The sequence below is a fragment of the Epinephelus lanceolatus genome, chromosome 2, assembly GCF_041903045.1.
Source record: "Epinephelus lanceolatus isolate andai-2023 chromosome 2, ASM4190304v1, whole genome shotgun sequence".
NCBI classification, from domain to species: domain Eukaryota; kingdom Metazoa; phylum Chordata; class Actinopteri; order Perciformes; family Serranidae; genus Epinephelus; species Epinephelus lanceolatus.
In genome coordinates this window covers 9,961,368-9,988,723 of record NC_135735.1, presented here as the reverse complement: position 1 = coordinate 9,988,723, position 27,356 = coordinate 9,961,368, and the positions used below count along the sequence as shown (strand labels likewise).

The following is a 27,356-nucleotide window of genomic DNA, read 5'->3' as shown; positions in this document are numbered from 1 at the left end:
CCCAGGGTGAAAGACTCTATGATGGTGACTGAAACTGCAAAATGGACAATACACTACAATGTTTTATTATAACCGAGAGAAGTCATAAACAATGAGCCTTGCAGTATACGAAGCAAGATGAGGTTTGGATTGTAGATATTTAGAGTTTAATGCACCTCTATGACTAGGTTTTCATTATTTTTTTCCTACTCAACATAAAACATTGTCAAATTTTTTTCTGGTACCTGGAGTTTGTACAGAGCTTGTTGCAAGCAGCAGTATTTGTAATAAGATGGTGCCCTGATTACAATAGAGACTGATGTTATTAATTTCTATAATCACACATTTCCGGCAGTGCATTAAGTCAATATAATAAACTTTTTAGAAGTAAATTATTACAGGGAAACTTTTCCTGTTATAATGATATATGATTCCCAAAAAAAACAGACAAGAAAACACCTGATTGTTTATTTGTAAAATACATTTAATCCCTTTATATTTGGGCAAACCAAAGTCTACAGAGTAGAGAGGGGCTGAGATTTATGTGGCAGTGGGTCCCAAATTAAAAAGGCAGCAACATGGGCAGTACTGTCAGAGAAACACCGCTAGTGTCCTCATCACTGGGGAATACTTGACTGATGGAAGCTGTCATGCTTTTTTTTTCAGTGGGGAGAAACTAGCTGATGTGTTGAAGGTTCGACTCCTGTCAGTCGCCACTGCCACAAAATCTTCCACCCTTTCTGTCGAGACTCCTTTTGACAACGTACCAAACACAGATATCACAATACAAGAAGAAAAAAGGCATACATTGTCTTTCTACAGCCTTCATGATTTTCGTTAGTATGTCAGAGCTGTAAATATTACAAGACACTTTTACTGTTTCTCAGTTTAAGTATGAGATGTTAACAAGACAAGGTTTTTAGTTGGTTGACAAAAGCTGTGATAATATGAAGGGTTACACAAGATGATATGATTTAATGTGAGTGTGTGTGTGTGTGTGTGTTTAGGATGCGTGAAACTTAGAGCACTGCGGTGCTGTGCAGTTATGCGTTAGTGTCAGCGGCAGCAGGATCTTGTAGGAACAGACCTCAGGACAAAATACTTCGAAGCCTACGTGGTGGAGTGAGAACCCTGCGGGGCCGAATGAACAGCGTGGTCAGATGCCCGGTGGGAGCGCTCTGATTGGCTGAACTTCAGCGGGGCAGTTAAGACTGATTTGTGGTCAACACTGTAGCTGGTAATGTGACTGCGCTGCCCTGTACTAGTACAAATACTACCACTGCGATCACCCATAGACAGCTACAGACGCATTTACAGAGAGCAGACACAAAATCACGAACACCTGTAAAATCTAATACAGTCTGATACAACAGCCCTGAAATTAATTAGTGAAACAAACGTAATAACATATTAGAATATTAATTAGAAGATACTATAAGCAGCCCAGTTACCAGAATACAATGATGTAAGTTTTTTGCACACCACAGCTATGTTACATTTCATATCAACACTTTCTAAAGTTATGTAGTTCAGATTACACGTGAAACGAGTTTCTCATCAGGAGGGGATGGTGCATGATGTGACGCCTAGGTGAGACACCAGCAACCACTGTTCCAGACCAACGAACAGCAAAAGCAGGTCATTTTTGACAGGAGGTTGGGACATTTCCAGCCATGTTCGCAGTGACAAAAGTGGGTATTTTTTAAGGGGAGGTTGGGACATTTCCAGCCATGATCGCAGCGACAAAAGTGGGTATTTTTTTAACGCAAGGTTGGGACATTTCCAGCTGTGTTTTTTAACTAAAAGCTAGAAGAAAGTAAAAAAACAAAACAAAAAACAAAACAAAAAAAAAGAGGTAGGGACACTTCCACTGAAGATTGCAGCGACAAAAGTGGGTATTTTTTAACGCAAAGTCGGGACTTTTCCAGCCATGATCACAATGACAAAAGTGGGTATTTTTTAACGGGAGGTTGGGATATTTTCAGCCATGAGCTGTGTTCCAGCTGTGTTGTTAGCTACAAGTTTAAAAAAAAAACATGAGGTAGGGACATTTCCACCGATGATTGTAGCGACAAAAGTGGGTATTTTTTAACGGAAGGTCGGGACATTTCCGGCCATGTTCGTAGTTGCAAATTGCGACTATAGCGACAAAAGTGGGTATTTTTTAACAGAAGGTCGGGACTTTCCCAGCTGTTTTTTAAACAACAATTTTTTTTGTTTTTGTTTTAATTGAAAGGTCAATACATTTCCTGCCATGTTTTTTGTGCCTAAACCCTGTTAACCACAGTGTGGTCACAACATAAAATTGAAAGTTACAACAAATCAACTATATATGAGATGTATAAATGTAACATCTGCATTTGCAGAAACTTATAACACCAAGACTTATTCTGGCAACTGGGTTGCCCTAACTTGTGGTTTGAGGGGGATTCCAGAAGTCCCTGCATCCCTCATAAATCTTCTTTAATCGTTACTAGTTTTTCATTAATTAGTCTTTCTGGCAGGAATGGGCCTCCATTCATCTCGCACATAGTTTGATTCAACTGCACTGGTGTTCATGATTTTGTGTCTGCCCCTGTTCTGTATGTGCACGCAAACACACTAGCTTAAACTGTTCGGGGGTGCATACAGGGCCAAACCAACAGCCAAGCAACATAAGCAAGGGGGTAACAAGCTTGGTGCTAACCACTGGGTGGCTCGGGACAGACGAGCTGCTTTCACCCTGTTCTTGCCCTGCACTGGGAGCAATTACATGAATGGGGACAACGAGGAAGGGTTAGTAGGCTGTGAAGCCAGAGGGCGAGTACAATGACACAACCAGGTCAGACGAAACAGGACTAGACTCAACCAGACAAGGCAACCCAGATTCAGAACACCAAACCAAGACTCTTTCTGCCGTTACACTGAATACGGGCTGGACTTTCACCAACCAGGAACAGTTGGCCGATGTGGTAATGGTCAACGTTTGGTGGAAAAAAGCGCAAGACCAAAACATGGACGCAACAGGAGTGTCAGCCAAACATTATGGGTCATATTTCAATTGGACTTTTCTGATTTGGGAGAAATGGTTTGAGTGTTAAGTGAGCTGCCTCCACAAATAAGGGCACAGTTGTATAAAACCTCTAAGTTTTTAGATTCATCTTAATGTTATGGTTTCTCACATAAAAAATGCACCAAAGGAGGTTTCCAGAAATTTTAAACAAATTCCTAAGATGAAATAATGACTTCTCAGTCCAGGAAAAGCTAGTTACGTTTCCGTCCTGGCTACTCTTGTTGTTGTTTGGGAAAATCAGACATTACATGTTCAATACTCACAACGAAAAGCCTTTTTTTAACTACACAATTAAGGCTTTTGACAAAATTTGAGATGTAGGTGGTTACTCCTACGTCTGAATTGACTTCATTATATCTCAGGATAATCTAAAGACAACTACTGAGGGAAACACTTTCCTTAAACGTTTTATGCAACTGAGCACTCAGACAATTTTGGACACATGATGAATGACAAACAGCTAAAGACAGATCAACGAATAATTCCAGAGGGCCAAAATGACAGACATCAGGTCACTTTGACTTTGGTTCCAGCTTCCAAGAATAACTGAGATTCCTTCTTTAGTCAGTTCCTACAGACATCACACAGCAGTGTGGGTGTGAACCAAGACAATGGTCTGTAGGACAGGGACGTGTGTTCGTGTGTGTTCACCTCTATGTGGCATGGTGAAGCCAACACTAGTGACACTAGTGCTTCACTAGTGCCGGTCGTATACACCATCATCTGGTTCAGTCTAGAGCAAGACAAACAAGCAGAGAGTGCAGGAAGAATACAGGAGAAGGATCTACTGTAATACAATTTCCATGCTTAGGCAGTCATAAAGCACTGTTAATATATATATTTATATACAGTTTATACATAAAACAGTGAAAAAAAAAACATCCATAAAACAAAGAATATAAGAGCATGTTCATAGGCAAGGAAGCAGTAAACAACTAATGCGTCACTAAAGGATTAGAGCACCGAAACTGGTGAATGTCATTCATGTGTGACAGTGTGATATAATATCTACATATCAGGTTAGGATAGCACTGGTCAAATATGCATAACAGCATCTGTGACTAACAAAAAAATAGTTGACAGTGTAATTAAAATGCTCAATGGAGGATGGTTTACGTTGTCTTCTCAAAGAGCTGACTAAATCCAGCAAGCAATATATGCAACGTTTCCTGCTTATAAAAGAAAAGGAAAAGAATGAGACGGAGACGGAGAGGTCATCCTTCCTTCATTGGCGAGCAGGCTGGTGGCCCGTCGCTTTAGTACACCGGGCTGTTGCGGATCCCGCAGCACAACACCATGCTGAAGATCATCTCGAAGATCTGGGAGGGCAGACACAAGCAGAGAAGTGCTGATTAGATTCTTATCCTCAGTGAAAATGTGATGTCACAGGAGCAGAGTTGGCAGTTCCAGCAAATATAGTCAGTCTAAGTTTGATTTACCAACAGCCAAATAGAGAGGCGTGCAAAAGTTTGGGCAAATTTTGCTTACTGTGAATAGTTAAGTCAGTAGAAGATGAACTGATCCCCGAAAGGCAAAAAGTTAAAGATGAACATTTCTTCAATATTTTAGGCAAGATTATTTTTTAATTTCAATCTTTTACAGTCTTAAAAAAAAGCAAAAAAGGAAAAGGGCCTGAAGCAAAGAGGACGTTCCATGAAGATCATATTTGTACAGGTGTCACAGTAGAACAGTGCACCACCACTCCAGAGTCTGATAAATCTTCCTGCAGGTCTTTTGCAGTCAAAAGGCGATTTTGATTTGCCTTTATCCTAGGAGCAGCTCTCTCATAAAGTTCTCCTGGCCTTCCAGACCTCATCTTGACCTCCACAGCTCCTGTTAACTGCCATTTCTTAATAATATTACAAACGGAGGAAACAGCTACCTGAAAACACTTTGCTATCTTCTTATAGTCTTCTCCTGCTTTGTGGGCATCGGTTATTTTAGTGTTCAGAGTGCTAGGCAGCTGTTTAGAGGAGCCCATGGCTCCTGATTATTGGAACAAGGTTTCAGGAGTCAGAGTATTTATAAAGCTTTGAAATTTGCATCACCTGGCCTTTCCTAACGACGATTGTGAACAAGCCAGAGTCCTAACAAGCTAATTAAGGTCCGAGATCCTGGTAAAAGTCGTCTGAGAGCTCAAATGTCATGGTGCCCAAACATTTGCATGGTGCTCCTTTTGTTTTTTCGCCCTAAAATCTTACAAAACAAAATTAATACACTGATCTGGCATAAAATGTTGAAAAGCATGTGTCATCTTTGACTTAATGCCTTTTGGAGATCGGCTCATCTTCATATTACTATTCACAGTAAACAAAATTGTGACCAGGGACGCCCAAACCTTTGCACGCCACTGTAAAGCTCAAAGGAATACATAAATTCAATTTCCTTCCAAAAGTCCAGGCTTTAAAACGACAGTAGATAACTAGCTTTTTGTCATATTTGCTGAAACTGCCACTGTATCCTGCTTCCTGATCTTTTACAGTGTCCTTGTCAGCTACTGCATTAACAATGAGTGAATGAGTGTACTGAGTGAAGATTAGAATCTTCACTCAGTACTAAAGTACTAAAACTGGCGAAATGAAGACTGAAATAAACAACGTTCTGATCAAAAGAAGGATCATGGTCACACACTGAACTGAGTATCTACTGTCCCATGTTATGGTGGTCATGTTACGACATCTTCTGTATTCTTTTCGTAAGTACAAGAAAGAAAAACACCACGTCATTGAATGTCCAGCTTCATGTTCTCACCATAATAACTGCAACCACCAGAGCGGCGATACCGATCAGGTAGATCTTCTCTGAGAACAATTCATTGATCCTCGTGTGGCAATCCTGCAAAGAGAAAATAACAACTGATATTTCTGGACAAAGTCGTGTTTATAAGTCTATAGATTTCAATTCAAACATGCAGAGGAGGAAAACATCATTACAACTTGCATTTATTTTAAATTTTATTTTCCAGTAACCTTTAGTCTGTTACGATTACACCCCAGTCCTTTTAATCAATCCACTGATTTCTTTGGAAGTGAAGGCCGCTGCTGCTTCTCCTAAAACTATTGGCTAAATCCACTGGAAAACATCAGTTCCAGAAAACCAAACACAAGACAATCCTGGCAACCTGGAGGCTTGGACTGGACTCAGGTCATTTCAGTAATGTCAATGTGCTGCCAAGAAATCAAGTGAAGGTCCCTCAGAAGCACAAGTCACAAGTACCGGTAACTTCCCCTGCATATTTCTCAGCTGAGATTTAAGCAACTGTCTTGAGGCTCCAACCCTAAATACAGCCTTCAGTGATTCTCTGCATCACAGATGTTGTTTTGATGTTGGGATGCTGTGTAAAACAAAAATAAAAAAAGAATGTAATGATTTGTAGATGCTTCTTGACCTATACTTAATTGAATACAGTCCAAAGACAAGATGTTTTATTTTCAAACTGATAAACTTTATTTAATTGTTACAAGAACTGCGCACTTCTTCTGAATTCGATACCTGCAACATGTTCCAAAACAGTTGGGACAGTGGCATGTTTACCACTGTGTTACATCATCTTTTCTTTAAGCAACACCCAGCAAGTAGTTGAGAACTACGGAAACAAACTGTTGAAGTTTTAAAAGTGAAATTCTTCCTCATTCTTGCTTTATATATGACTTCAGCTGCTCAGCAGTCTGGGGCCTGGGGTATTTTGTTCTTCATAATGTGCAAGTTACCCACGATGCCAGGGGCACTAACACACCCCCATACCATCACAAATTCTGCCTTTTGAACACTGAGCTGGTAACAATCTGGATGGTTCATTTCCTCTTTAGCTCAGAGGACACGACATCGATGATTTCCAAAAACAATTTGAAACGTGGACTCAGCCTCAGAGAAATCAGCTGTGTTTCTAGATGTTGTTTATATCTGGCTGCCACTTTGCATGGTAGAGTCTTAACTTTGTATATGCAGCGATGAGCCATGTTCACTGACAGTGGTTTTCCAAAGTGTTCCAAAGCCCATGTAGTAATATCCTTTATACCACAATGTCTTTGTTTTTAATGCAGTCTGAGGAGTCAAAGGTCAAAGACATTCAGTGTTGCTTTCCAGATTGCATGCTTTCTCTTTTTACTTTTAGTAGGTAGCATCTACCCTTATAAAGTACGTACTGTTGCATGCAGTATGCACACAATCAGGACGTACTACTGTCTCATAACATTACACCCTGAACTTGGACCCTCTTGCTTTTATATCTGTTACCAAGGAGATAAAATGTTACTCTGTGATGACATGGTATTGTATAACCTTCTGAATGATGGTTAATGTAATCCTGGTTGTGTTACTGTCATTACTGGGTCTGACTTACCTACTCAAAACGTGTGTGTTGCTTTCATCCAGCTATGATGTGAAAACAACCATGAAGTGTGGCCAAGCTGCTGAAGCGTGACAGTGCTAATGGAAGTGCTGAGATGGATGAGTGCACTTACATCTGTTTTAGACTTGGGGCAGATGTCAGTCAGGCCTAATGCGTCTGATAACTTTGAGAATACGGAGGTCCCCTTGCCTTTCCCACAGCAGCTCAGCTGAAACACAAAAACAACACAGTGATGATCCTCGTCCTCTGCACACACTCTGTTCAGTATATATGTTGTTAAGGCCCAGAAACACCAAACTGACTTAAGAGGACTAGCGGTGACGAAAGCTGTGCGTCTGTGTCTCCGCCAAAAAGACTAGTAAATACCCCTCCACACCAGGAGATGGTGGTAGTCTGTATTTGTCATTCAAAAAGGGAAAACCACAAGAGCCTCTTGACGCTAGTTAGCCAGTAAGAAGAAAAAACAGGGCAATTTACCGTGCACCAGTGAACAGCAACACAAACTATCATAAAACATTTCTGCTCAAGTGCTCATTTGCAAAAGAAAAACAATCTTACCTTATATAATGAGTTTGTTTCGACCTCTCTCCCTCTTGACTTTATCTCTTTGTTTACTTTCCTCAGTTCTGTCTGTCTTAAGTGCTGAGCTGAACTGCCATCAGAGTGATTTCATTCACCATCAGGCTCTGCTGTCGCCGACGCCGACTCAATATAATGAATCGACAGAAAACAAGCCAGCTAGTGCCAACAAGGGCAAACTGGGCAGGACACACTGCACCGACTAGGATGACAGACGCTCACCAATGGCCCAACATTGACAGTTGGCTTAGTGTCAGGGCCTTTAGAGAGCTCTTCTGACGGACTCATAGTTTTCAACCCTTACTCACGCTTGCCTTTTTATTTATCATACACGTGTCAAACCTATAAACTGTTCAGACTTCACATTGTCAGATGTCCATTTAACAACTTGCATTCTGCATTTTTTTATACAGTGGTCTGTTAAAACTTCATACAAGGTGTCTATTTTTTCTTATGAGAGTTCCGAAGTGGGCAAGCTGGTTTGCGGAATATATTCTCTATTCTCAATTCACATTTCAAATGTTTCTTGTGAGGAACTAATTTAAGTTACATTTGAACCATACAAACAAAACAAATGATCATTTCACAGAGCATGTTCGTACCGTCTCGTGGAAGACCTTGAGCACAGAGGCGGTAGCCTTTGCGCTCTCCTGGTTCAGGGCGGTGTCTGTTGCAAACTTATCGTACACGGAGTCATAGTAGTTGATCATCTCCTTTGACACCTAAAATACAAACAGAGACGTTTCTATGGGCTCAGCCTCAAACATTATGTTGTTACTTGATAACTTCATCAGTCAGTTTTAATATATGCTTTGAAAAAAAGACAGGACAGAGGTGCTCAACATGAAGCATCAAATGACATGAAAGTTAAAGTTAGAGGGCATTCATACCAAAATCGACTCTGCGTTAAAAAACTAAAGTTGTGTTGGTGTGTGCATGTTGTATCAGGAAAGCCGGGATGTGTAATCGATCTATGAGTTTCAAGGAATATCCGCCGCCATAACACACACAGACACTGTGTGGGATGACTCACATTTGAGGGGAAAGTTGAGCCTGGTTCAACTTTTACCTTCCACATAGTCACTGAGACAACTTCCTCTCCTCTTCTCTGTCATTCAAGTAGCCCCAGTTTGAACTTCTCATTTATCACTATTACACTCTAGTCACAGAGCGCAGCATTTGTTTTTTTTACAGTAAATAACCAGTGAAACCCAAACCCTACCTTACTCGCAAAATGACCATTTTTACATTAAATTACTCACTGCATGTTTAGTTTAGTCATTCTCAAACTTACACAACACAAATACAAAGAAAAGGAAATAATATTGATAATAATAACAATAAGTCAAGAAGTTATGCTGCAAAAAAGGTCTAGACCAGTGGTTCCCAACTGGTTCAGCCCCAGGGTCCGGATTTCTCCTTAGTCATTAGATCATTCAGCATCATACTTTTGTTTGGCCATGTCCTCGAGCTAGTTTCCTGTCTCTGTCAAGTAGCTGTCTGTTATTCAGTCACTCTGCAGCAGGAAATGGCACAAAAAAACCCTTTGTGCCGCAAATTCACTGTACTTAAAATAAAGTGTGTCATTAACAAACTTGACATGATTGTAAGTCACAGAACAGACCTGCCACCCACTTTTGGACCGTTACCTATTAGGAACCCCATCACCATATCGGGATAGGTATCGTTATCGGGATATGAGATGACCTATATCAGGATATGAGATTGTGGTCATATCGCCCAGCCCTAGTCAAAAGAGTCTTTGAGGATTCTGGAAATACCGTCTGAACAACAGGAAGTGTCGTTAAATGACTTTCTGGGTTTTTCAAAGATCACTGGTTATTTATTTTTTGAAAAAACAACAACAGATGTTTAGCTCTATAATGACACTACATACAAAAACTGTGTCTTAAAGTATCTGTGCATATAAATGAAGCTAATGATGACTTATTTTACCACATCTTTCTCAACCAGTGATTGGCATGACACGCCTCCACAGCAGTTACTGCACCTTGTTTAAGACATTAAAACATCTTAAAAAAGACACAAACAAAACACCATCTGATGCAAACAAGGTGTTTTAACAACATCACAGTCACTGCGGCTTAGATTAGCAACAAACCTAATTTTGCATAAAATCAAAGAGCTCCAAACATTGGACCTGAAGGAACTTCTAAGTCTAACGGGCAAATTCAGACTCGATACACCAGAATAGCTGAAAACACCTTAAACAAATGAGGGTCCTGATTTTCTGAGGCTTACTTTCAGTGTATTTAAACAAAGCCTGTAGAGGTATTTACTGCACCTTTGGGCTCAGTGCTGCATATTTTAGCTTCTAGTGTGTGTGTTTGTGGTCTTACAGTGTCTCTGTGCATGAAGCCCCAGATTCCAGCTGCAACTTCGCAGGCGAACAGGATGACCAGGCAGGCGAAGAACTGCAGGACAGAAGAGAAACATATTCTGTGTAAGGATTCAGCTAACAAAGGTTTTACTTTTAATGTGAGAGGTTTTATAAGGTTAAAGATGCCCTGTGGAGTTTCCTCAAAAACAAACAAAAGTTTTATTTACAATCAGTGTTACTCAACAAAACACAGAGGTCCTCATTCACAAAACAAATGTGCGACAGAGAACTGGGCGTACAGTCTATGATCAAATCTCACATCAGGTCTCAACTCGTGGACACAAGTTTGAGCTACCCTGAAACCTTTTTTTAAAACTGACAAACCAAAGCAAGTTTACATCCTTTATCATTAACACATTATTAAAAAGACATAAATAAACCCTGCAACAGGTGGCGCTTCTGTGTCTCCTCTGCTATCTGTCATGGCCGAAATGGGCTATGTACATGAGCTGGTACATCTCATGGATGGATGGGCGCCGTATTACGCCTCTGTAAAATAAACTCTCCGGGCGAGGCCTCTAAACAGAGAGTATATGTGACATGAAATATACGCATTGGCAGCACTTTCTAAACAGTAACAATGGCTTAACATGGCAATAATAATCATATACTGTCCCTGTTATATGGCGGCTGATCTCATCCTCAGCAAAGTAAGGAGCTCCTTAATCTCACTGTCTTTGTGCCTGCTTTTCATCTTCTTTAAATTAGCTGCCAACTGCTACAGCTACTTTTTAAATCTCCCGCAGTGGGTCATGTCATACCCGCGCTGCCCATGATGCTGTCCTGCCGGCTGTTTCGTTTATATAGAGGTCAATTAGGTGCTGTTACTACTACCGATGCCGCCTTAAAGGCGAGACAACTCTGTCCCCCATTCCACAATTCAACCTTTTATATACAACGGCGAGGCAGAATAACAGCGCAATATTTCCATCTTGAACATGCAGTGTAAAAGGGGCTTTTTCCCTGCATTTGCTGACACACTGCAGCCTATCTCAGCATGTTACTGCCACCTCTTGATCAGTGGCATAGTGTAAAATCACTGGTACTGTGTCACCTGCATGTACACGTGCAGTATGCATATTCTATTTATGTGTACACACGATAAACAAAACAAAATAAAAACATAGTACAGCTCCGTAGCGCTAATCAAGGTGTGACTCACAGTTCCTAATAGACACTGGGACTCCTGGATGGCGCCATAGCAGCCAAGGAAACCAACCACCATCATCACTGCGCCGACAGCAATCAGGATGTGGACACCTGGACAGACAGGATAGATTGACTGATTAATATTCATGGAAACACACATACATTAACAAGTAGAAATAAGCAGGCTGTCAGGAATGCTGCGGGGACACCCAGCGTACTTAGCTGCATACTCAACATGCTTTCAGAGTCATTCTGCTCCTGAGAGACAAACAACTTAATGTAAACACCCATTAGAAAAATGTAAACCAGTAAAAGTCTTTAAAGCCACTGTGGCTTTGAAGCTGTGGAAGAATCCTCCGCCCCTGTTTTAATACCCGCATGCAACAATGCCTAATGGACAGCAGAAGGCGCAGTCTTGTTTTTATGCCAGTCAAATAAAGTGAGTCATGTTCCAGTTATTCTCAAAGGAAGTTGTTTGGTCTTCACACTTACACAGTTTAACTTTTATCCAGGACATAAATCTGGCGTTGCACTTGTTTTATCTCTCCTCTGACACACTTGAATATGTTTCCTGTGTTAGATGCTCGGAGGTTATTATTGGATGTTATTGAGGGTGGAGAGGGGTGAAAGAGTCAGATGTCTGCCCTCCATCTTACTCACTGTTTTTTAAATTTTATTTTATTTTGGGCTTTAATGACAGGATGGTTTCAATCATGAGGGGGGTTGAGAGAGGGGACGACATGAAGCGAAGGACCATGGGCTGGAAACAAACCCGTGGCTGCTGCAGCAAAGACACTGCCTTTATACATGGGGTGCCCACTCTAACCCCTGAGCTACTGGGCACCTTGACTCAGTGGCGTTTTTAGTCCAACAGCTGAGAAAAGGAAGTGAAAGGCTTATAAAAGTTCCGGTCAAAGGTCTGATGTTGGGTGAGTCAGGCAGGATGAGAGCTGGGTGAAAAGACGACACTGGAGGGGAGGAATGTGGTTTGTGATTTTCAATATAAATACAGCAAAGCACAAATACAGAACATCCCACAATATGTATTCCCGTGAGAAAACCATCTCTTAAATCAGCAGAAAAACCCCACTTCTGTCTCACTCTTCCGTTAAAGACCAATTTGCTGTTGTTGCAAGTTGAAGTCCTATAAATATAAACGATTACCCAAGACTTTCCTGTGTTTGGACTGTAAAATGTGTTTTTTCCGTACAGTAGTTCAGTTTCCACTCACGGCAGTAAACACGAAAAAAATCTGCATGCAGAGATTTCCCTGAGTGAGGTCATTTATTACAGCGACCACATCTGGTTTTCACTGCGCGGGGATGCTGTTGGAAGCGCGGACACGTTTGAGAAGTCAACTGCTAATTGGTGGTGAGTTCATGAGCAGATGAAAGGCTCAGAAAGGTCAGCGCTAGATGATGATTGGTGTTGCTTTCACAAACAAAAAGAGCATAGAGGTGGTGAAAAGGAAAATGAATTTGAGAGCTCCTTGGATTGAAGTCGTGCTATTCAGCAGCTCACACTTTATTATTGTAATACAACAACATAATTGTTAAACACATGAGTAAACTGTGTAAAATACATGAATGAATGAATGAATGAATGAATGAATGATGATTTGAGAAATCAGCTCCAACAAGGATGTGACAACTACATGGCTGCTTGACGGACTATCACAAAGGGTAGTAAAGGGTTAGTTTGAGGGGTGGGTGATATGGCCTTAAAATAGTATCACGATATTTTAGGGTATTTTTGTGATAATGATTGACGATATGACAAATTATTAAGAAAACAGAATTGCTACAAAATAAGTGATGTTTTACAGTTTACCTTCAAATATTCAATAAAAAATAAACAAAAATGATCTCTGATTTCTTTAGTTTGTGAACAACAACAGTAACTCAGAGTGAGATTCAGATTCTGTATACAATATTAACAGTTCAACAAAGCAGCTCCTAAATACAAAAAATGTCCCCTGGGATCTATATGTATATAAATCAACAGGTGGATCCTAAACGACTGAGTTGTTTTTTTTTCCACCTGGACCTTTATGCTCTGCCATTTCTCCTCTAATCATCACGCTGTAACCTGTGACAGGCTGTTATGATACCACAACTATCACACATTCACATATATGGAGTTTTTTGTCGAGTAGGTTTACATTACCAAAGGTTTATGACAAAATCACTTGATGACACCGACTCCTGTGCGCGCATGGCGAGAGAAGAGAGGGACGCTGTGCTGCTGCCAGAGGAGCCGCTGACTGAGTTTCCTCTGAGCAGCAAGTCACTAAAAGAGTCTGAGAAGTCCGGGGCTGTTCATAAAACATTCAGGACGCCACAGTTTATTCCACACTACTGAAGCTGCTCCTCTTTTTGGAACCACAGTGGAATTGGTAATAATTTTGCTTTAAGCCATGCTCGTTGTTGCCATGGGTAACAGTATGACGTCAATATGTCAACAAGTTGAAATATACAAGTATTTTCATTTCATTCATATCATTTTAAAAATTACACCGGTACAAGATGATGTGGCACAGCCCCAGTCGGTTCTGAGTTACATCTTCACTGTTTTGATGTTCGTCAGAAAAAGACACACAGCTCTGTGAGGAGAACAAAGACAGCAGCGAGCCCGCTGACTCCTCCCTTCAGCCAGCAACAACCCCACTGTCATGAAAAGTGACATTATGAAATAAAAAAAGGTCCCAGCTGGAAAAAGGAAATAAAAACAAAGTTTTGTAAGAGAAATGAACTAAAACTGTTCTAAAGTAAAAATACTAAAGTAACATTTCCTAATAACTAGCGGACTTAAAAAAAAAAAATTGCTTATTTGATTTATATGATCTCTTTTAAGGATACGATTATTCATTTCATTATCATTTTTTTCCTTTAATTAATATTGAGCACTTTGGTGCTCCATAAATAACACGATCCCGAGCTCGATTTATCAAACTGAATCATTTTTCATATTGATGTTAGTGGGCAGCAGAGATTTTTGTGCTTATAGTGCTCGCACCAGTCTGGGAGTAAAGCTCTCTGTGTTCAGCCCAGCGTCATTACTCCTGCTTGTCAGCTCAGACATAATTAGATTGTGGACCACTAACTGCTCCCGTACCTCACACACCACATCCCCCACCTCTTCTCTGCCCACAGAGCCACTCACACACACACACACACACACACACACACACACACACACACCAAGGCTAATTTATAAATCGATATCTTGGAGACTGACCAAGTGCTCCCTCCATCTCTTATATTGTGGCTCTCCAGCCTGACACAGAGCTTCCCTCCCTCCCTCCATCCCTCCCTCCTCGGCTCTCTCAGTCGCTCCCTCTCTTGCCACCGCCCATCTGTCCTTTCTATTTAATGCATTTGGCCATTCGAAATTATGCTCTCAATAATTCCATTTACTTAAATGTCTTTTCCTGTCTGTCTTGATTTAATTGTCTCATGGATCCTCTTCCATTATGCTCTGTATCTGCTTCTATTCACCCAGCTGCCTGCGTCTCCCTGCTACAGCTCTGAAGAGGAGCTGATGGATTGCGTGACTCTCAACGTTGCAGCATTACCCCAAGGTGTGGCAGGATCATCTCACATTTCAAGACCACATGATGTGCTATTAAGTAATAATAATTAGTAATAAGGACTACCCCCCAAATTTGTAAAATCTAGTATTGGATATGAATTCTTATAACTACTCAAGGTGTCAGTAAGTTTAACCCAAGTGCTTATTGGATCATCAAACAGTGGGGGGAATTTATATTATAGTAATCATAAAATATATTACATCACTTAATTATTCTATTTAATGTTATTTTAGAATTGTATTTAGACAGAAAAACCTATTTGTTGTTATAATGAGTGCTCTAAATACTAAAGACTGCTCAAAAATGTGTTTTTCTTCTGTTAACCTCCTCTAAAACATCTGACTATGACTATACTGACGTCTATCTGTGCAAAGTTTGTCACTAGAGGTGTTTTCACATTCCTCCATTGAAGAAGGCGATGTCTGTGCACTTCCCTAAACTGTGAAAAGCAAATGTATGCCGGAGCAGCAAGATGAGGTCACGGACTGTATGAAAACAATGGACGTAGCTACCATGACGTCGCCCATTGGTTTGTGGACTCCTGTTCTGAAGCCTTGGTTTAGGCATTTTGGCTGTCGTCATCTTGTATTTTTGAAGCTAAACGTGGTATATTTGGATGAAAGGGTGGATCTGAGGAAGAGAGGTGTATCTGATTCAATCAAAGCGGCCACGCCCTGAAATTTGTAAGCCTTTTTAAAAATGTAAATGGGGGAGTTATATAAAATTTCACCTGCTGTACGTTGTTATGATTGTTGAAATTAGCTGTAGAGTCCAAAACCATTATTTGTGCCAGGTTTGTTAACATGTTTATTTCTGCTGTAGAGTTGGGCATTTTAGCATTGGAGTCTATGGGGATTGACTCGCCTTTTGAACGAGCCTCAAGTGGCAATTTGAGACACTACAGTTTTTGGAACTTCTGCGCAGGCTGTTAAATCTTGATATTTTTAAATCTCCTCAAAACCACTTCATTATTGCTAGCACTGGGAGACAAAATCAAACATACCAATATTTCCGGCCAAATACTCTCTCTGATGCGACAACAATTCATAGGGATTGTTTTTTTTTTGGTTTGTTTTTCAGAAAATATAAACGCAACGAGATATTCAATCAATAATCATCCATAATGTGAATATAACGGCAAAGTCTGGTAAATTGATACATTTACATCACTTTACTGTAATTCAGCCTTTTAAACGACCAAAAAAAAAAAGCACTCATCATGTATGCGATATCACGATACAACGATATCCAGAAACTGAGACGATATATAGTCTCATATCTTGATAATGTCATAATATATTCATCTGTGTTAGCTTCATTTTTTAGCCCCTCAAGGTTGTCTGGATCTGATTGAGTAGATCTCCTTCTGGCCTCCTTTCAGAGTTTTTCTTTTTTAATTTTATGTTGGACACTATGTGAAACAAAATATTAATAATAGAGTATTTTTTACATACTTTAAAACATGTCTGAAGGGAACTTTAAAGATAAGATGTGTCAGATTTAGGAGGATATAGTGGCATCTAGCGGTGAGGACTGAAGATTGTCGTCAGCTCAGACTTCTCCTGGTTAGAATTCCTTCAGTGATCATTGTTCAGGAGGTTTTTACTGGGAGATGAATTATCAGCAGAGGTCTCTTCCTCTCCAAAATAAATGGGCCAGGTGATTTACACTGATAACAACACTCAGTGAAGCAGTTTCATGTTACAAACGAGTGTTTTTCCAACCCTGCTCGCCGCAGACGAGGTTCTAATTACAGTAGTCTCGCTCACCAGACCTTTCTCAAGAAAAGAAAGGTCTGGCTGGGCCGACTCTCACTGTGAGATTGGAGAAAAAAATGCCCCGGCTGGTTGTATTTCTTTCAACCAATCACAATCGTTCTGGGCAGTGCCACAGCAACGGTGCACTTGCAAAAATATTGCCGGGGGGGGAACAGGTTTTGGTGTAAAAGGACGTGTTGAAAGGTTGAAAACTGCTACACAACCGGAGGTCATAGGGCGGGACTTCAGTGGGTGGCTCGTTCCGCCCAATGAGAGGCTGATCTATGCAGCGAACTTCCACCCACTCAGACTATAACTACGGTGGCCGATACGAAAATGTAAATGAACCTATCTAGAGCCAGTGTTTGGTTTGTTCGTTCTAGGCTAATGTAGTAACATGTCAGCGAACATGGCAATCTCCATAAACAAGGACCTGCTCCCTATGTTGACATAAACGGCTCATTCAAAGGTAACAAATCATACATCATCATACACTAAAGAGAATAAATTTAATTCCATTCCTGCCAATATATTTCCCCCTGAATCCTACACACTGGACCTTTAAAGTAACCTATGTTCTTGAAATTCAGCCTATTGTGTTTGTTCATCCGCTCTGTGCTGTAAACATCGTATAGTCCAGGTGGAGTTTCCCTCACTATGATTAAACTTAAATAACAACACACCTCCAAATATTTTATCCAGATGCGTTTAGTCGACTCAGGGAAGTCATCCAACTATTGTTTATTATATAATGAAAGCAGCCTTCCTTTCTGCTGCTTCCTCTTCCCTGTTTTATTTTGGTTGTTTATTATCAAAACGGCAATCCAGCCACATAAGGATGTCAGAAATTCTGACTTTAGATCGGTGCAGTGGAAAAGACCTTTGAGATGGAATGTCATGGAGGACACTGGAAGACTTGTCAAACCGCAGACAGCGTGTCAACACTGAAGACTAAACTGTAAACACCACACCGAATGACTTTGTTTTATTCAGTATGACAAGTGTAACATGTAGAAGTTGTAATCCAGGTTTGGGTTTTTATTTTGCCTCTATATTTGGTACTAAGCATTCTTCTGTAGAATGAATTAGTTAAATCAGTCAACAGCCAAATATCCTTTACCATCAATTTTATTATGGTAGAAACAACCATATAAAACGAATACTAGGTTTTTAGTTTTCCTGTTTTCGTTATTTTTTCTTTTTGCCTTGGATTTTTAATTATATATTTGTTTTACACTATGACGTAATGTTTGCTTGTGTGGACCCCAGGAAGAGTAGTTGCCTCCTTGGTAGTGACTAATGGGGATTCAAATAAACAAATAAATAAGCAAATAAACATCATTCATTTGCTGCCAGACTGAAAGATCTTGAACTTGTTGTCCAGCAGAGGCTGCTTCCAGTCCTCCAAGAGTCTGATAACAGATTCAACGAGCATCAAAAAGTCCTATTTAAAATTAAAAAGGTCCACCTTACAGCACTGTATCAGCTCCCCCTAGCTTTGTAAGACTTATGTTTGAAACTGATTATTAACCTTTTGAATTACATGTTGGTGAAACAGGCTGCAGTTGCCCTTATCTACAGAAACCTTAATCCTCTTGTTGATTTCTTGCCCACAAACTCCACTCTTATTAACTTTGATTTTCAGTCTCAGCAGGCAGCTGTTCACAGATAAACTCACTGTATGGCACCAAAGAGACCTCAAAGACGACCTGACACATGCAGTTACTTATGATATATATCATTATTCCCTCTCTGTTCTCATGCTCAAAAAATTGATGTGACGCAACAGAAAAACAACGGCCACTCCCATCAATGAATGTCCCAATATTTGCCAATAGGCTGACAGCAGACAACAAGGCCAATATCTGCCGATATCGATCTTGGGCCAATAAACTGGTGCATCCCTGTCTTTTGTTATGGAAACTCCAAATAAAAACAGTTCAAATAAAAACTGGTGCATCCCTAATCATAAGAAGACTGTTCTTTCTCCTTTTTTCCACAGATAGTTATAACAGGCTTAACTGTAGTCCTAGAAATGTGAATCTGGGGTTTAAAATTGGAAAGCTATAGTATAGTTTGTGTGATGAACAGCACATGGCAATTAACCTAAACTCTGCATCCTGAATAGATTTAACAGTTGAACAAGGTTTCCGTCACTTCCTGGACAAATCTTTTACATTTCCAACGAAGTTTATCTACATGGGAAGTGGGGATATTCCTCTGACTCAATTCCTGTGAGGTGGAACTGTGAACCACTGGATGCGTGTGAAATCCCTGTCCAGCTATGGGACTTCCCGCCAAACACAATGTGTCATGTTGGTTTCATGTTAACTCTTCTGGGAATCCCCTCATATTTCCCAGTGACAGCAGATGCCTCAGCAAGTCAAGGACCATGTGATTTGCTGCTCAGAAGGAAAGTGAGTCAAGTAGTCTAAGTAATAACTTCCTAAAGCTCTACTTACTCTGCTCATTTAGTGTAGATGAAATATGACTCTGAACATGGCTGCCAGAGATCTGAAACAGTTTCTATTTTGTTTCACCGGGTGACCCACTCCACCTAAACAGTTACAGTTACTTAATATGTGTAGTTACAGCTGTTAGGACTTTATCAGAACTTACAATCACGAGCTCCAGTCTTGTGACTTGCTGAAATTAAGTAATTTAATTACTTTTGTCATGTGACATTTATTTGTGGTAGGCTGTATTTAGCTTGGCCCTCGGAATCTGCCTTCATCTGTTCCCGTAAAGCCTCGTTTCTAAGCTTAACTCGCTGGCAACATCATATTTATACATATACATCATATATAGGGATTTTATACATTTTGATGATTGATTTGTGATCCCTTGAGTATATTTACCTTGTTGTCATTTCAGTGAAAGAAAAAAAAAGGTCTGATAGAAACATGATGTGTCAAGACACGTACATGAAGACAGGTCAACTTAGCTATCTGTCTCTAGCCCCGTTTCCACCAAGCAGTTCGGTTCAGTGCAGTGGTACCAATGGAACCGTTCCGTACCGTCCCCATTTTTGGTCCCCCCTCTGTTGGGGTACCTAGCACACAGATCTGGTACTAAAAGGTGGAGCTGTGAACACTGCAGTCTGATTGGTCAATAGAGGACGGTCACTCTGCTCAGGGCTGAGTTGTGGCTGGTTTTGAGGCTCATGTAACCACTGTTCATACTGTACTGGAGAGTTTGATATATATTAGTAAACTATTATTCTGAATATAATGGATGTTTTGCTGCCTCTTGCTGCAGCTGTAGTCTGAGAAAATAAAGCAAAATTCACTGGGCTGACTGTTGGCAACTTTTAAGGTGGAACGTTAACTTGTAATGTTACTCAATGCATGAGTTGACGACGTGAATCCATCAGCACACCTTAAATTTCACTGTGACAACTCTGACCGTTCTCTCTCTTGGATGACAGACCCTTAATGAGTGGATCTTCAAGTGTTTAAAAAGATATATAAATTTCGATCAGATTATGTGAACGACCTATACTCTAATCCTCACTTGGAGAAAGAAACTGCACCACAGATTATTGTTACACTGGGCTAGTGTGTCACCAGTAATGAGGAAATACAGCAAGTGACAACAACCCCCACTCACATGAAAGAGGACTGATTGTGGTGAAAACGCTTTGTCTTTGTCTTATTTTATTTAATGGTTTGGTTCTGGGTGACAAAAAGAACATGCAGGGCAGATTGTGGGTGTTGAATGATAAATACAACCCCAATATCGCAAAAGTTGGGGCGCTGTGTAAAACGTAAATAACAACATAATGCAGGGCAAATTATTTTCAATCCATAGTCAGCTGAATACAGTTCAAAGTATAACAGTTGTTTTTTGTAAATATACACTCGGGATTTGGTGCCTGGTACATGTTCCAGAAAAGCTGCAGGACACTAATTGTTGGATGTTTTGAAAGTGGAATTTCTATCTTAAGATTTATGAACGGGCCTGGACTGTGTGGAAGAATGGGTCAAAATCCCACCTAAACACTGGAAGGAATACATACAGGAAGCGTCATGAAGCTGGCACCGCAAACAAAGACTTCTACGGGGATTAAATAAAGTTCAGTTATCATGTTCAAAACATTTTTCCTGTGTCATTTCAATTTATTGAAGACATGGATTTAAATGTTATGATTTCTTTACAACTTATGTCTGGTCTGAATTTAAATTAAACAGCTGCATTGAAAATATGTTTTGGGAAAAAAAGACGTGTTGAAAATGATTTGCAAATCATTGCATTCTGTTTTAATCTAAGTTGTGCACAGTGTCCCAGCTTTTGTGGAACAGGGGTTGTACATTAAAATAAAATTAGAATAACAATTCAATTGAATGTTTTAATCCTTTGACTTCTGACTTTGTGCTTTGTGTTTTCAGCACCAGCTGGAACATGGGAGCCATTTCAATCTGGTGTGTTGCTAACAGGAACGTTAGGTGTGGAGATGTGCTCCTACATATTAATAATAAAAGCAAAAAAATATATATATATTATTTTAAACTGCATTTCCTGAATTACCTTTGTTTTAGAGATGTATGAAATGTCACAAAAAGTTCACTTTCAACCTGATGCCTGACCAAATTACTTGAGCAGGGCACGATATTTATAGGATTTGTGGTTTCCGGTCCGGCAGTGGATCTTGTGTCGGCAGGTCGGGTCGGGTGGCGGAACTAATTGGTCATATGCGTGGGTGGTGTGGTGGGTGCGGTGTTGCCCGTTGCTGTTCCGGTTCGGGAGGGGGTCTTGAAAATCAGAGCTCTGCAGGACTCTGGCGTGGACATCAGACACACATACAGTACGGCTAGTAAGGCAGGCCAGAGTTAAATCAAGACATGTGTCTGTCTACTGTCGGGCTGCCACAAAGCGTATCTTCTTCCTCTTTCGATTGCGCAATGATTGAAGCACTTCCTGTGTGCCAACAATCGAGCCTTCATTTTCCCGGGAGACTGTACCCAGAGGCAGACAGAGCTGGTTGAAAATCATCGAAGTATATCTAAAATCCTTTATTCAAGTTTGAAAGTGTGACATGGTGAAGGCTTGGTACATATGTTCAGACCCATGACTGAGTCATAGGTCTGCTCTGTGATAAAAATGGAAGCATCTATACAAAGACTGACATTAATATCTTTGTCATCTCAACCACCATTTTAATGAAAGTTGTTGCCACCAAAGCTTTGATGATTATGTAACACTTCTGCTACTGAGAAAACTGATGTAACTGGAGGACAACATGACTTAACAGGAACTCAGACATGAAGTTTGAGGAACATTTCTTTTTTTTTTTCAGCTGATTGTTCTGCTGTAGTTTGGTTAATTCTGGTTATTTTTAAACTGGAATAGTTTGGAGAACAGAAAAAGTGGAAAAACTGGCGGAGGACAAGAGGAGGCTCGCCATTGGGTGACTGTGTCTGTGAGCGGGACGGGGTGAAAGAAAGGAGAGAAACAGATGCAGGACTCCATATTGAAACGTTCCTGGCAGCAGGGGATAAAAGGGGAGGAAGGGGGGGGTCAGACAGAGATAGAGAGAGGGAAGGACTAAAGGAAAAATAAGGAGAAGTGAGACAGCGCGACTCGAACACTAACCACAACCAGATGGACATGGGGGAGCGACAGTGGAAAGAAACAGAGCGGAGTGAAGGAGAGGAAAACTTTCATAGAGGGAAGAAGAGGGTGGGGTCGGTGAGGAGGAGGAGGAGGAGGGAGGGCCAGTGAGGAATTTTTTCCTTTACCGACGAGGCTTTTTCTCCCCTCCTCGGGAATGAGAGGGAGGCTTTATGTAATGGGTCGGATGCAATCATTGAGGCTGTTCAAGAGAAAGTCCCTCAGTAGCTTCTCTCTGACTGGCGAGCCTATTTTCATTGAACAGCCACAGCTATGCTGCCTCAGACGACGCAGAAAACAATCACCAAACACACCCACCCTTTTTTCTGCAGCAGTATTTTCGATGTACTATCTCACATTTGCTTTGTAGTTATACCAGTTCTGCATCTTCCTACAGTCTTCCCTTTCATCTCACTTCTTCTTCATGAGGCAGATGACTCAGTTTGTTCATGCAGACAGAAGGAACTGACAGGTAATATGGCTGCTGGTTTGCAGATTTGGAAAACTGACAGCGGCTAACTTTCATGTGGGAGGGCAAGACTTTAACAGAGTCATATGATGAGCTGTGTGGCCTCCGTTAGTCCTGGTCACAAGTCGCTGGGGATTTGGGTGAGGCGGGGCCGCCCGACTTCATCGTAACGTTTTTCACACCAGTTTATTATTCTCACGTCCAGGTTACTGGGGGTCAGCTTTGTACGCCCTGTACTGTACTGTGTGTGTGTGTGTGAGGGCATGAAACGATGCTCTGACTGACGGGACACTGTTGAGCGGAGCTGAAACAATAAACACATTAATCTAATCGGCGAGTTGAACAAGAGAAAATTAACAATCAGTCAATTATGAGGCAGAGATACCGAACATTCCCACTTGTCAGATTTACTGCCCTTTTTTATTTTATATCACACAAAACTTTTTGGGGGGGCTTAGAAATGTTTGTCGCACAAACCAGCAGTTTGAGGACATGACCCGGGGCTCTTCTGACAGGCCCCATTCACAATTTTATGTGTTACTGTAGACAACACTGGTGTTTTCACAATACTGGACTTTCTGACTTTAACACAATACCTTGAAAAATATTGATATTAAATACCATTTTCAATACTACAAGGACAATGTGGGCATGCAATTTCAAATGTTTATTATAAGACAAACATAACAAGGCTACACTATGACAACAATGTCTTTTTTTTCATGGTCAGTAGGGTGGGGATCACCAAGGGATCCACGATCACGATACTTAAGTCACAATACAATATTATTGCGATTTTACATATGTTGTGATATGCTGAGTGCTGTGTTACAATTGTGATTTAATACTTTTTTCAACTGTAAATTATGCTCACAAAGGAAAACTGTTGACATCTGATTTATCTAATAAGATAAAAGTTTTCAGTCTGTTTATCTCACCTCATCCATTTTGCAGCAGCTAAATGAATTTAGTAGGACTGAAAATGCAATTGATTATATTATTCTAGTAGGCTACCTAATTTTTGATTTGGATTATAAAAAATAAAAAAATGATACTTAACAAAGACTAAACTTATGTTCATGTTTAATCTTTAAAATATGTTTTACATTACATGTTTTATCTCCATTTTAACTTGACATTCCTTTAAAAAATGACTGATCTGCTTTGTCCTCAAACTTGCAGCACACTTGTGCACTATATGGTTGGAGCTTCGCCCACATCCTCGCTGCCTCGCTGCCCAACTAAACTCCTGTTTACAGGATAATTGAAATGTTCGCTTGCGCTTCAGCTCATAAACTTTGTATTTACCCCCTTTCATTTTCTCACAAGCACTGCACATCATGTGCAACTGTAGACAGAGACGAGGAGGAAGTGGTATGCCTCACTCTTCAGCTCCTTCTATCATCAGCTCGGAAAAAAATATATGCAGCTTGTGCAATCGGGCAGGTCTGTGCAACATGACATTTTGCTTTCCCTGGGTAATTGGGCAATCAAAAATTGTTTGTTGCAGCCCTACTGTTCAGTTCAGACAGATGTTATTTATTTATTTAATCATTAGTTTGTTTGCCAGAGACAATGCAAAAAGTATAATCACAGGTTACAGATGTGTTGTTGCATACAGGATTTCTAGCCAAGGCGAAAATTTGCACCTGGTTACGCTTCTTTGCTTAAAATGTGCAAAAGATCAATATTTATTAAATACAAAGAAAAGACAAAGGAAGGAGGGCAGTGGCGTTCAAAAAGGTAAAAAATGTTAAAAACTGCAGGTGTTCTTTGGTCCTCTGCGAGGAAGCATAATCAGGGAGAAGAAAAGGCAGTCCAAGGCACTCTGGAAATTAAAAAGCTTTATTAAACAGGCTAGTTCATGTAGAACAGATAAAAATTGCCAACATGTTTCGGCCTGAGTTGGCAATTTGCCCTGGCGAAGGCCAACTCAGGCCGAAACATGTTGGCAATTTTTATCTGTTCTACATGAACTAGCCTGTTTAATAAAGCTTTTTAAGTGCCTTGGACTGCCTTTTCTTCTTCTTCCTCATTTATTAAATACAATTTGATTGGTGACCCTAAACTTTAGGGATCAGAACAACTGATCACAACACAAATGGATCATTAAACTCTGTTTTTTTTTTAGGAATGCACGATAATATCCGAACATCATCGGTATCAGCCAAATCAGAATTGGCCAACATGCTTTTCCTTATTTTGCACAATGAATGAATATTACAGACACTGAAAAGCATCATATTTCATGTCTCCATCTGCTTGTGGGCCGTCATGATAAGAGTATGCATGTATAATATAATGTTGATTCCACAACGTAAGAGACTTGATGATCACTAAAATTTGGTGGGAAAAAAGTGGATATATCGGTATTGGTTATCGGTCAAATAAGTTGTTATACATCAGTGTATCGGATATCGGCAAAAAATCCAATATCTTGCTTTCCTAGTTTTTTGTCGTTGGCAGGTCTATCATGGCTGCCCACCTTCCACCACACAGGGTTTAAGCTTCTTTGGCTGTTTGGTTACAGGTAAAAGCTGATAAAAATAATAAGTGTCGACAGAAGTTAACTTCCCGATCTCTGTGAAATGTTGGGCAGTGCAGGACTATTACTACAATTACAACTATTAGGTGAAATGTGCAATGCGACAAGACGAAAACATGATTAAAACTTAATACTTTTCACGTCTTCACCACTTGTCACCGCTGTCATTGTAAAAAATCCAATCACATACAGCTATGGACCATCAACACCAGATTCACAGTAGAGCACAGATATCTAGTTTGAGAATCCGTTTTATCTGGAGAGAGCAGAAGAGTCTGCGTACTGTTGTTTCAGTGAACCACAGTGAGCAGAAATGGTCACATTAGTGGTCACAGTTCTTTGTAACTATCATGTAGGTGATGATGTGTATGTGCTGTTTGTAATTTAATTCCTAATTGTTGCGTTTTTAAAAGTAATTTACAAAAACTTTCTTACTATCCATCAAACTCTTCAGGGATAGGACCTTATAATTATATATCAGGTCTTAAACTTATTAATAATAAATTATCACACTCATCTTAATCAATAGGGCTTCAAAGGGCTCTGAAGGAGATTCAATTATTGTGGCCGTTAAGAGTTTATGTGGAGCAACCATTAAATCTCACTTCACTGTTCACAAGAAATCCATGATACGTCTGTACTGTTCTTCTGACACATCTACATCTAGTCTCATCTTCCACTAACAACATCTCTCCGTTGAGGAGTATAGTGCACAGTAAATCTGCTTCAGCTCTGTTTATTTGGATATGGCATAAACCCACGGTCTCTTATACCCCTTCACCAAAATTAGGACGTGTACACAGGTTTTTTAAACACTGGTAAACCTGCTAAAAATAGGCTTAAGACTCCTTTTTTTATTGCCAGAAGACCAGGGCTGAGTACACGGCTCTGTGTTGGTTTACAAACAGGCCAGAAAACAGGTTAGTAACCAGTAGAAAGCAGCTTGGAGGCCAGTGAGAACTTTACGACGGTTACTTCTTTTTATATCTCTTATTTATTAAGTCTTTTTTCTTTTCAAACTTGGTGCAGACTGTTTTGGATTAATGTCTGAGTGCTGCCTGGCTGAAGACGGGCAGTATTTTGTGGTGGCGCGTCATTGCATCTCGCCAGGACTAAAATCAGCACGTTCACCTGGGTGCTGTTTCCATTCAGGGCCAATAAATACCGGTGACTACTGCGGAGTCATTTGACCCGGGTGTGAACGTCAATTAAAACCTTTCCCATAATATTAAAAAGTCTGATGTTAGCAGGTTTTTCTGTGCAGTGGAAAAGAGGCTTTAGGTTATGGTGATCAAATAAGCCGAGTTATATTAAATGTAATAACGTGAGTCCTAAAATGCGGAAATGATTTAGCATTTTTGCATGTACGGTTTCCTTGTCTCAAAGTCAAATGGTTTTTTGAATGGTTTTTGGTAAGACGTCTTAATAAGGTCAGCGATTACATGAATTTAGAAGCTTTTAGGTGCCTTAAAAAAGGCAGTTGCTGTCAGTAGTACTTTATCATGCCATTGGCAGCTTTACAGGCTCGTTGAGTGTGGCTTTTCATTTCTGGCAATTACATGTACATTTCAAAAAACATAAAAACGGTGTTCACTAGTGAAGATTATCTTGTTCAAAAAAACAGTGAGTATCATCTAGTGTTATTTGCCACAGAGCTTATTTTCTGCAGTAATACAAATCCAATGGAAAAATCCCATTGGCTTTATCATTTATAAGGTAAATAAACAGCACTGTATAGTACACTGTAGTACACTGCAGACAAGGAGCAGTAGAGCTCTCAGAGTGGGCGAGTGACAGCTGACAGTGTGGTTTGAAAAAGCTCTGAAACTTTGGCCTACCATGCTGTACTTTCAGACCACTACACCAAAGTGT

General features: G+C 40.3%; 1 protein-coding gene across 1 annotated transcript in view; it reads right to left on the bottom strand.

Moving 5' to 3' along the window:
• Nucleotides 1-1,973: 1,973 nt before the first annotated feature.
• LOC117254774 (CD81 protein-like) overlaps nt 1,974-27,356 on the bottom strand; it is a 41,285-nt gene continuing 15,902 nt past the window's right edge. Inside the window, exons 3-8 of the mRNA XM_033623178.2 lie at nt 11,525-11,622; nt 10,322-10,396; nt 8,564-8,683; nt 7,495-7,590; nt 5,783-5,866; nt 1,974-4,350 (exon numbers count right to left, since the gene is read on the bottom strand). Of these exons, the coding sequence (XP_033479069.1) occupies nt 4,288-4,350; nt 5,783-5,866; nt 7,495-7,590; nt 8,564-8,683; nt 10,322-10,396; nt 11,525-11,622 (536 nt within the window). The 3' untranslated portion in view covers nt 1,974-4,287. The remainder of the gene's footprint in view (nt 4,351-5,782; nt 5,867-7,494; nt 7,591-8,563; nt 8,684-10,321; nt 10,397-11,524; nt 11,623-27,356) is intronic.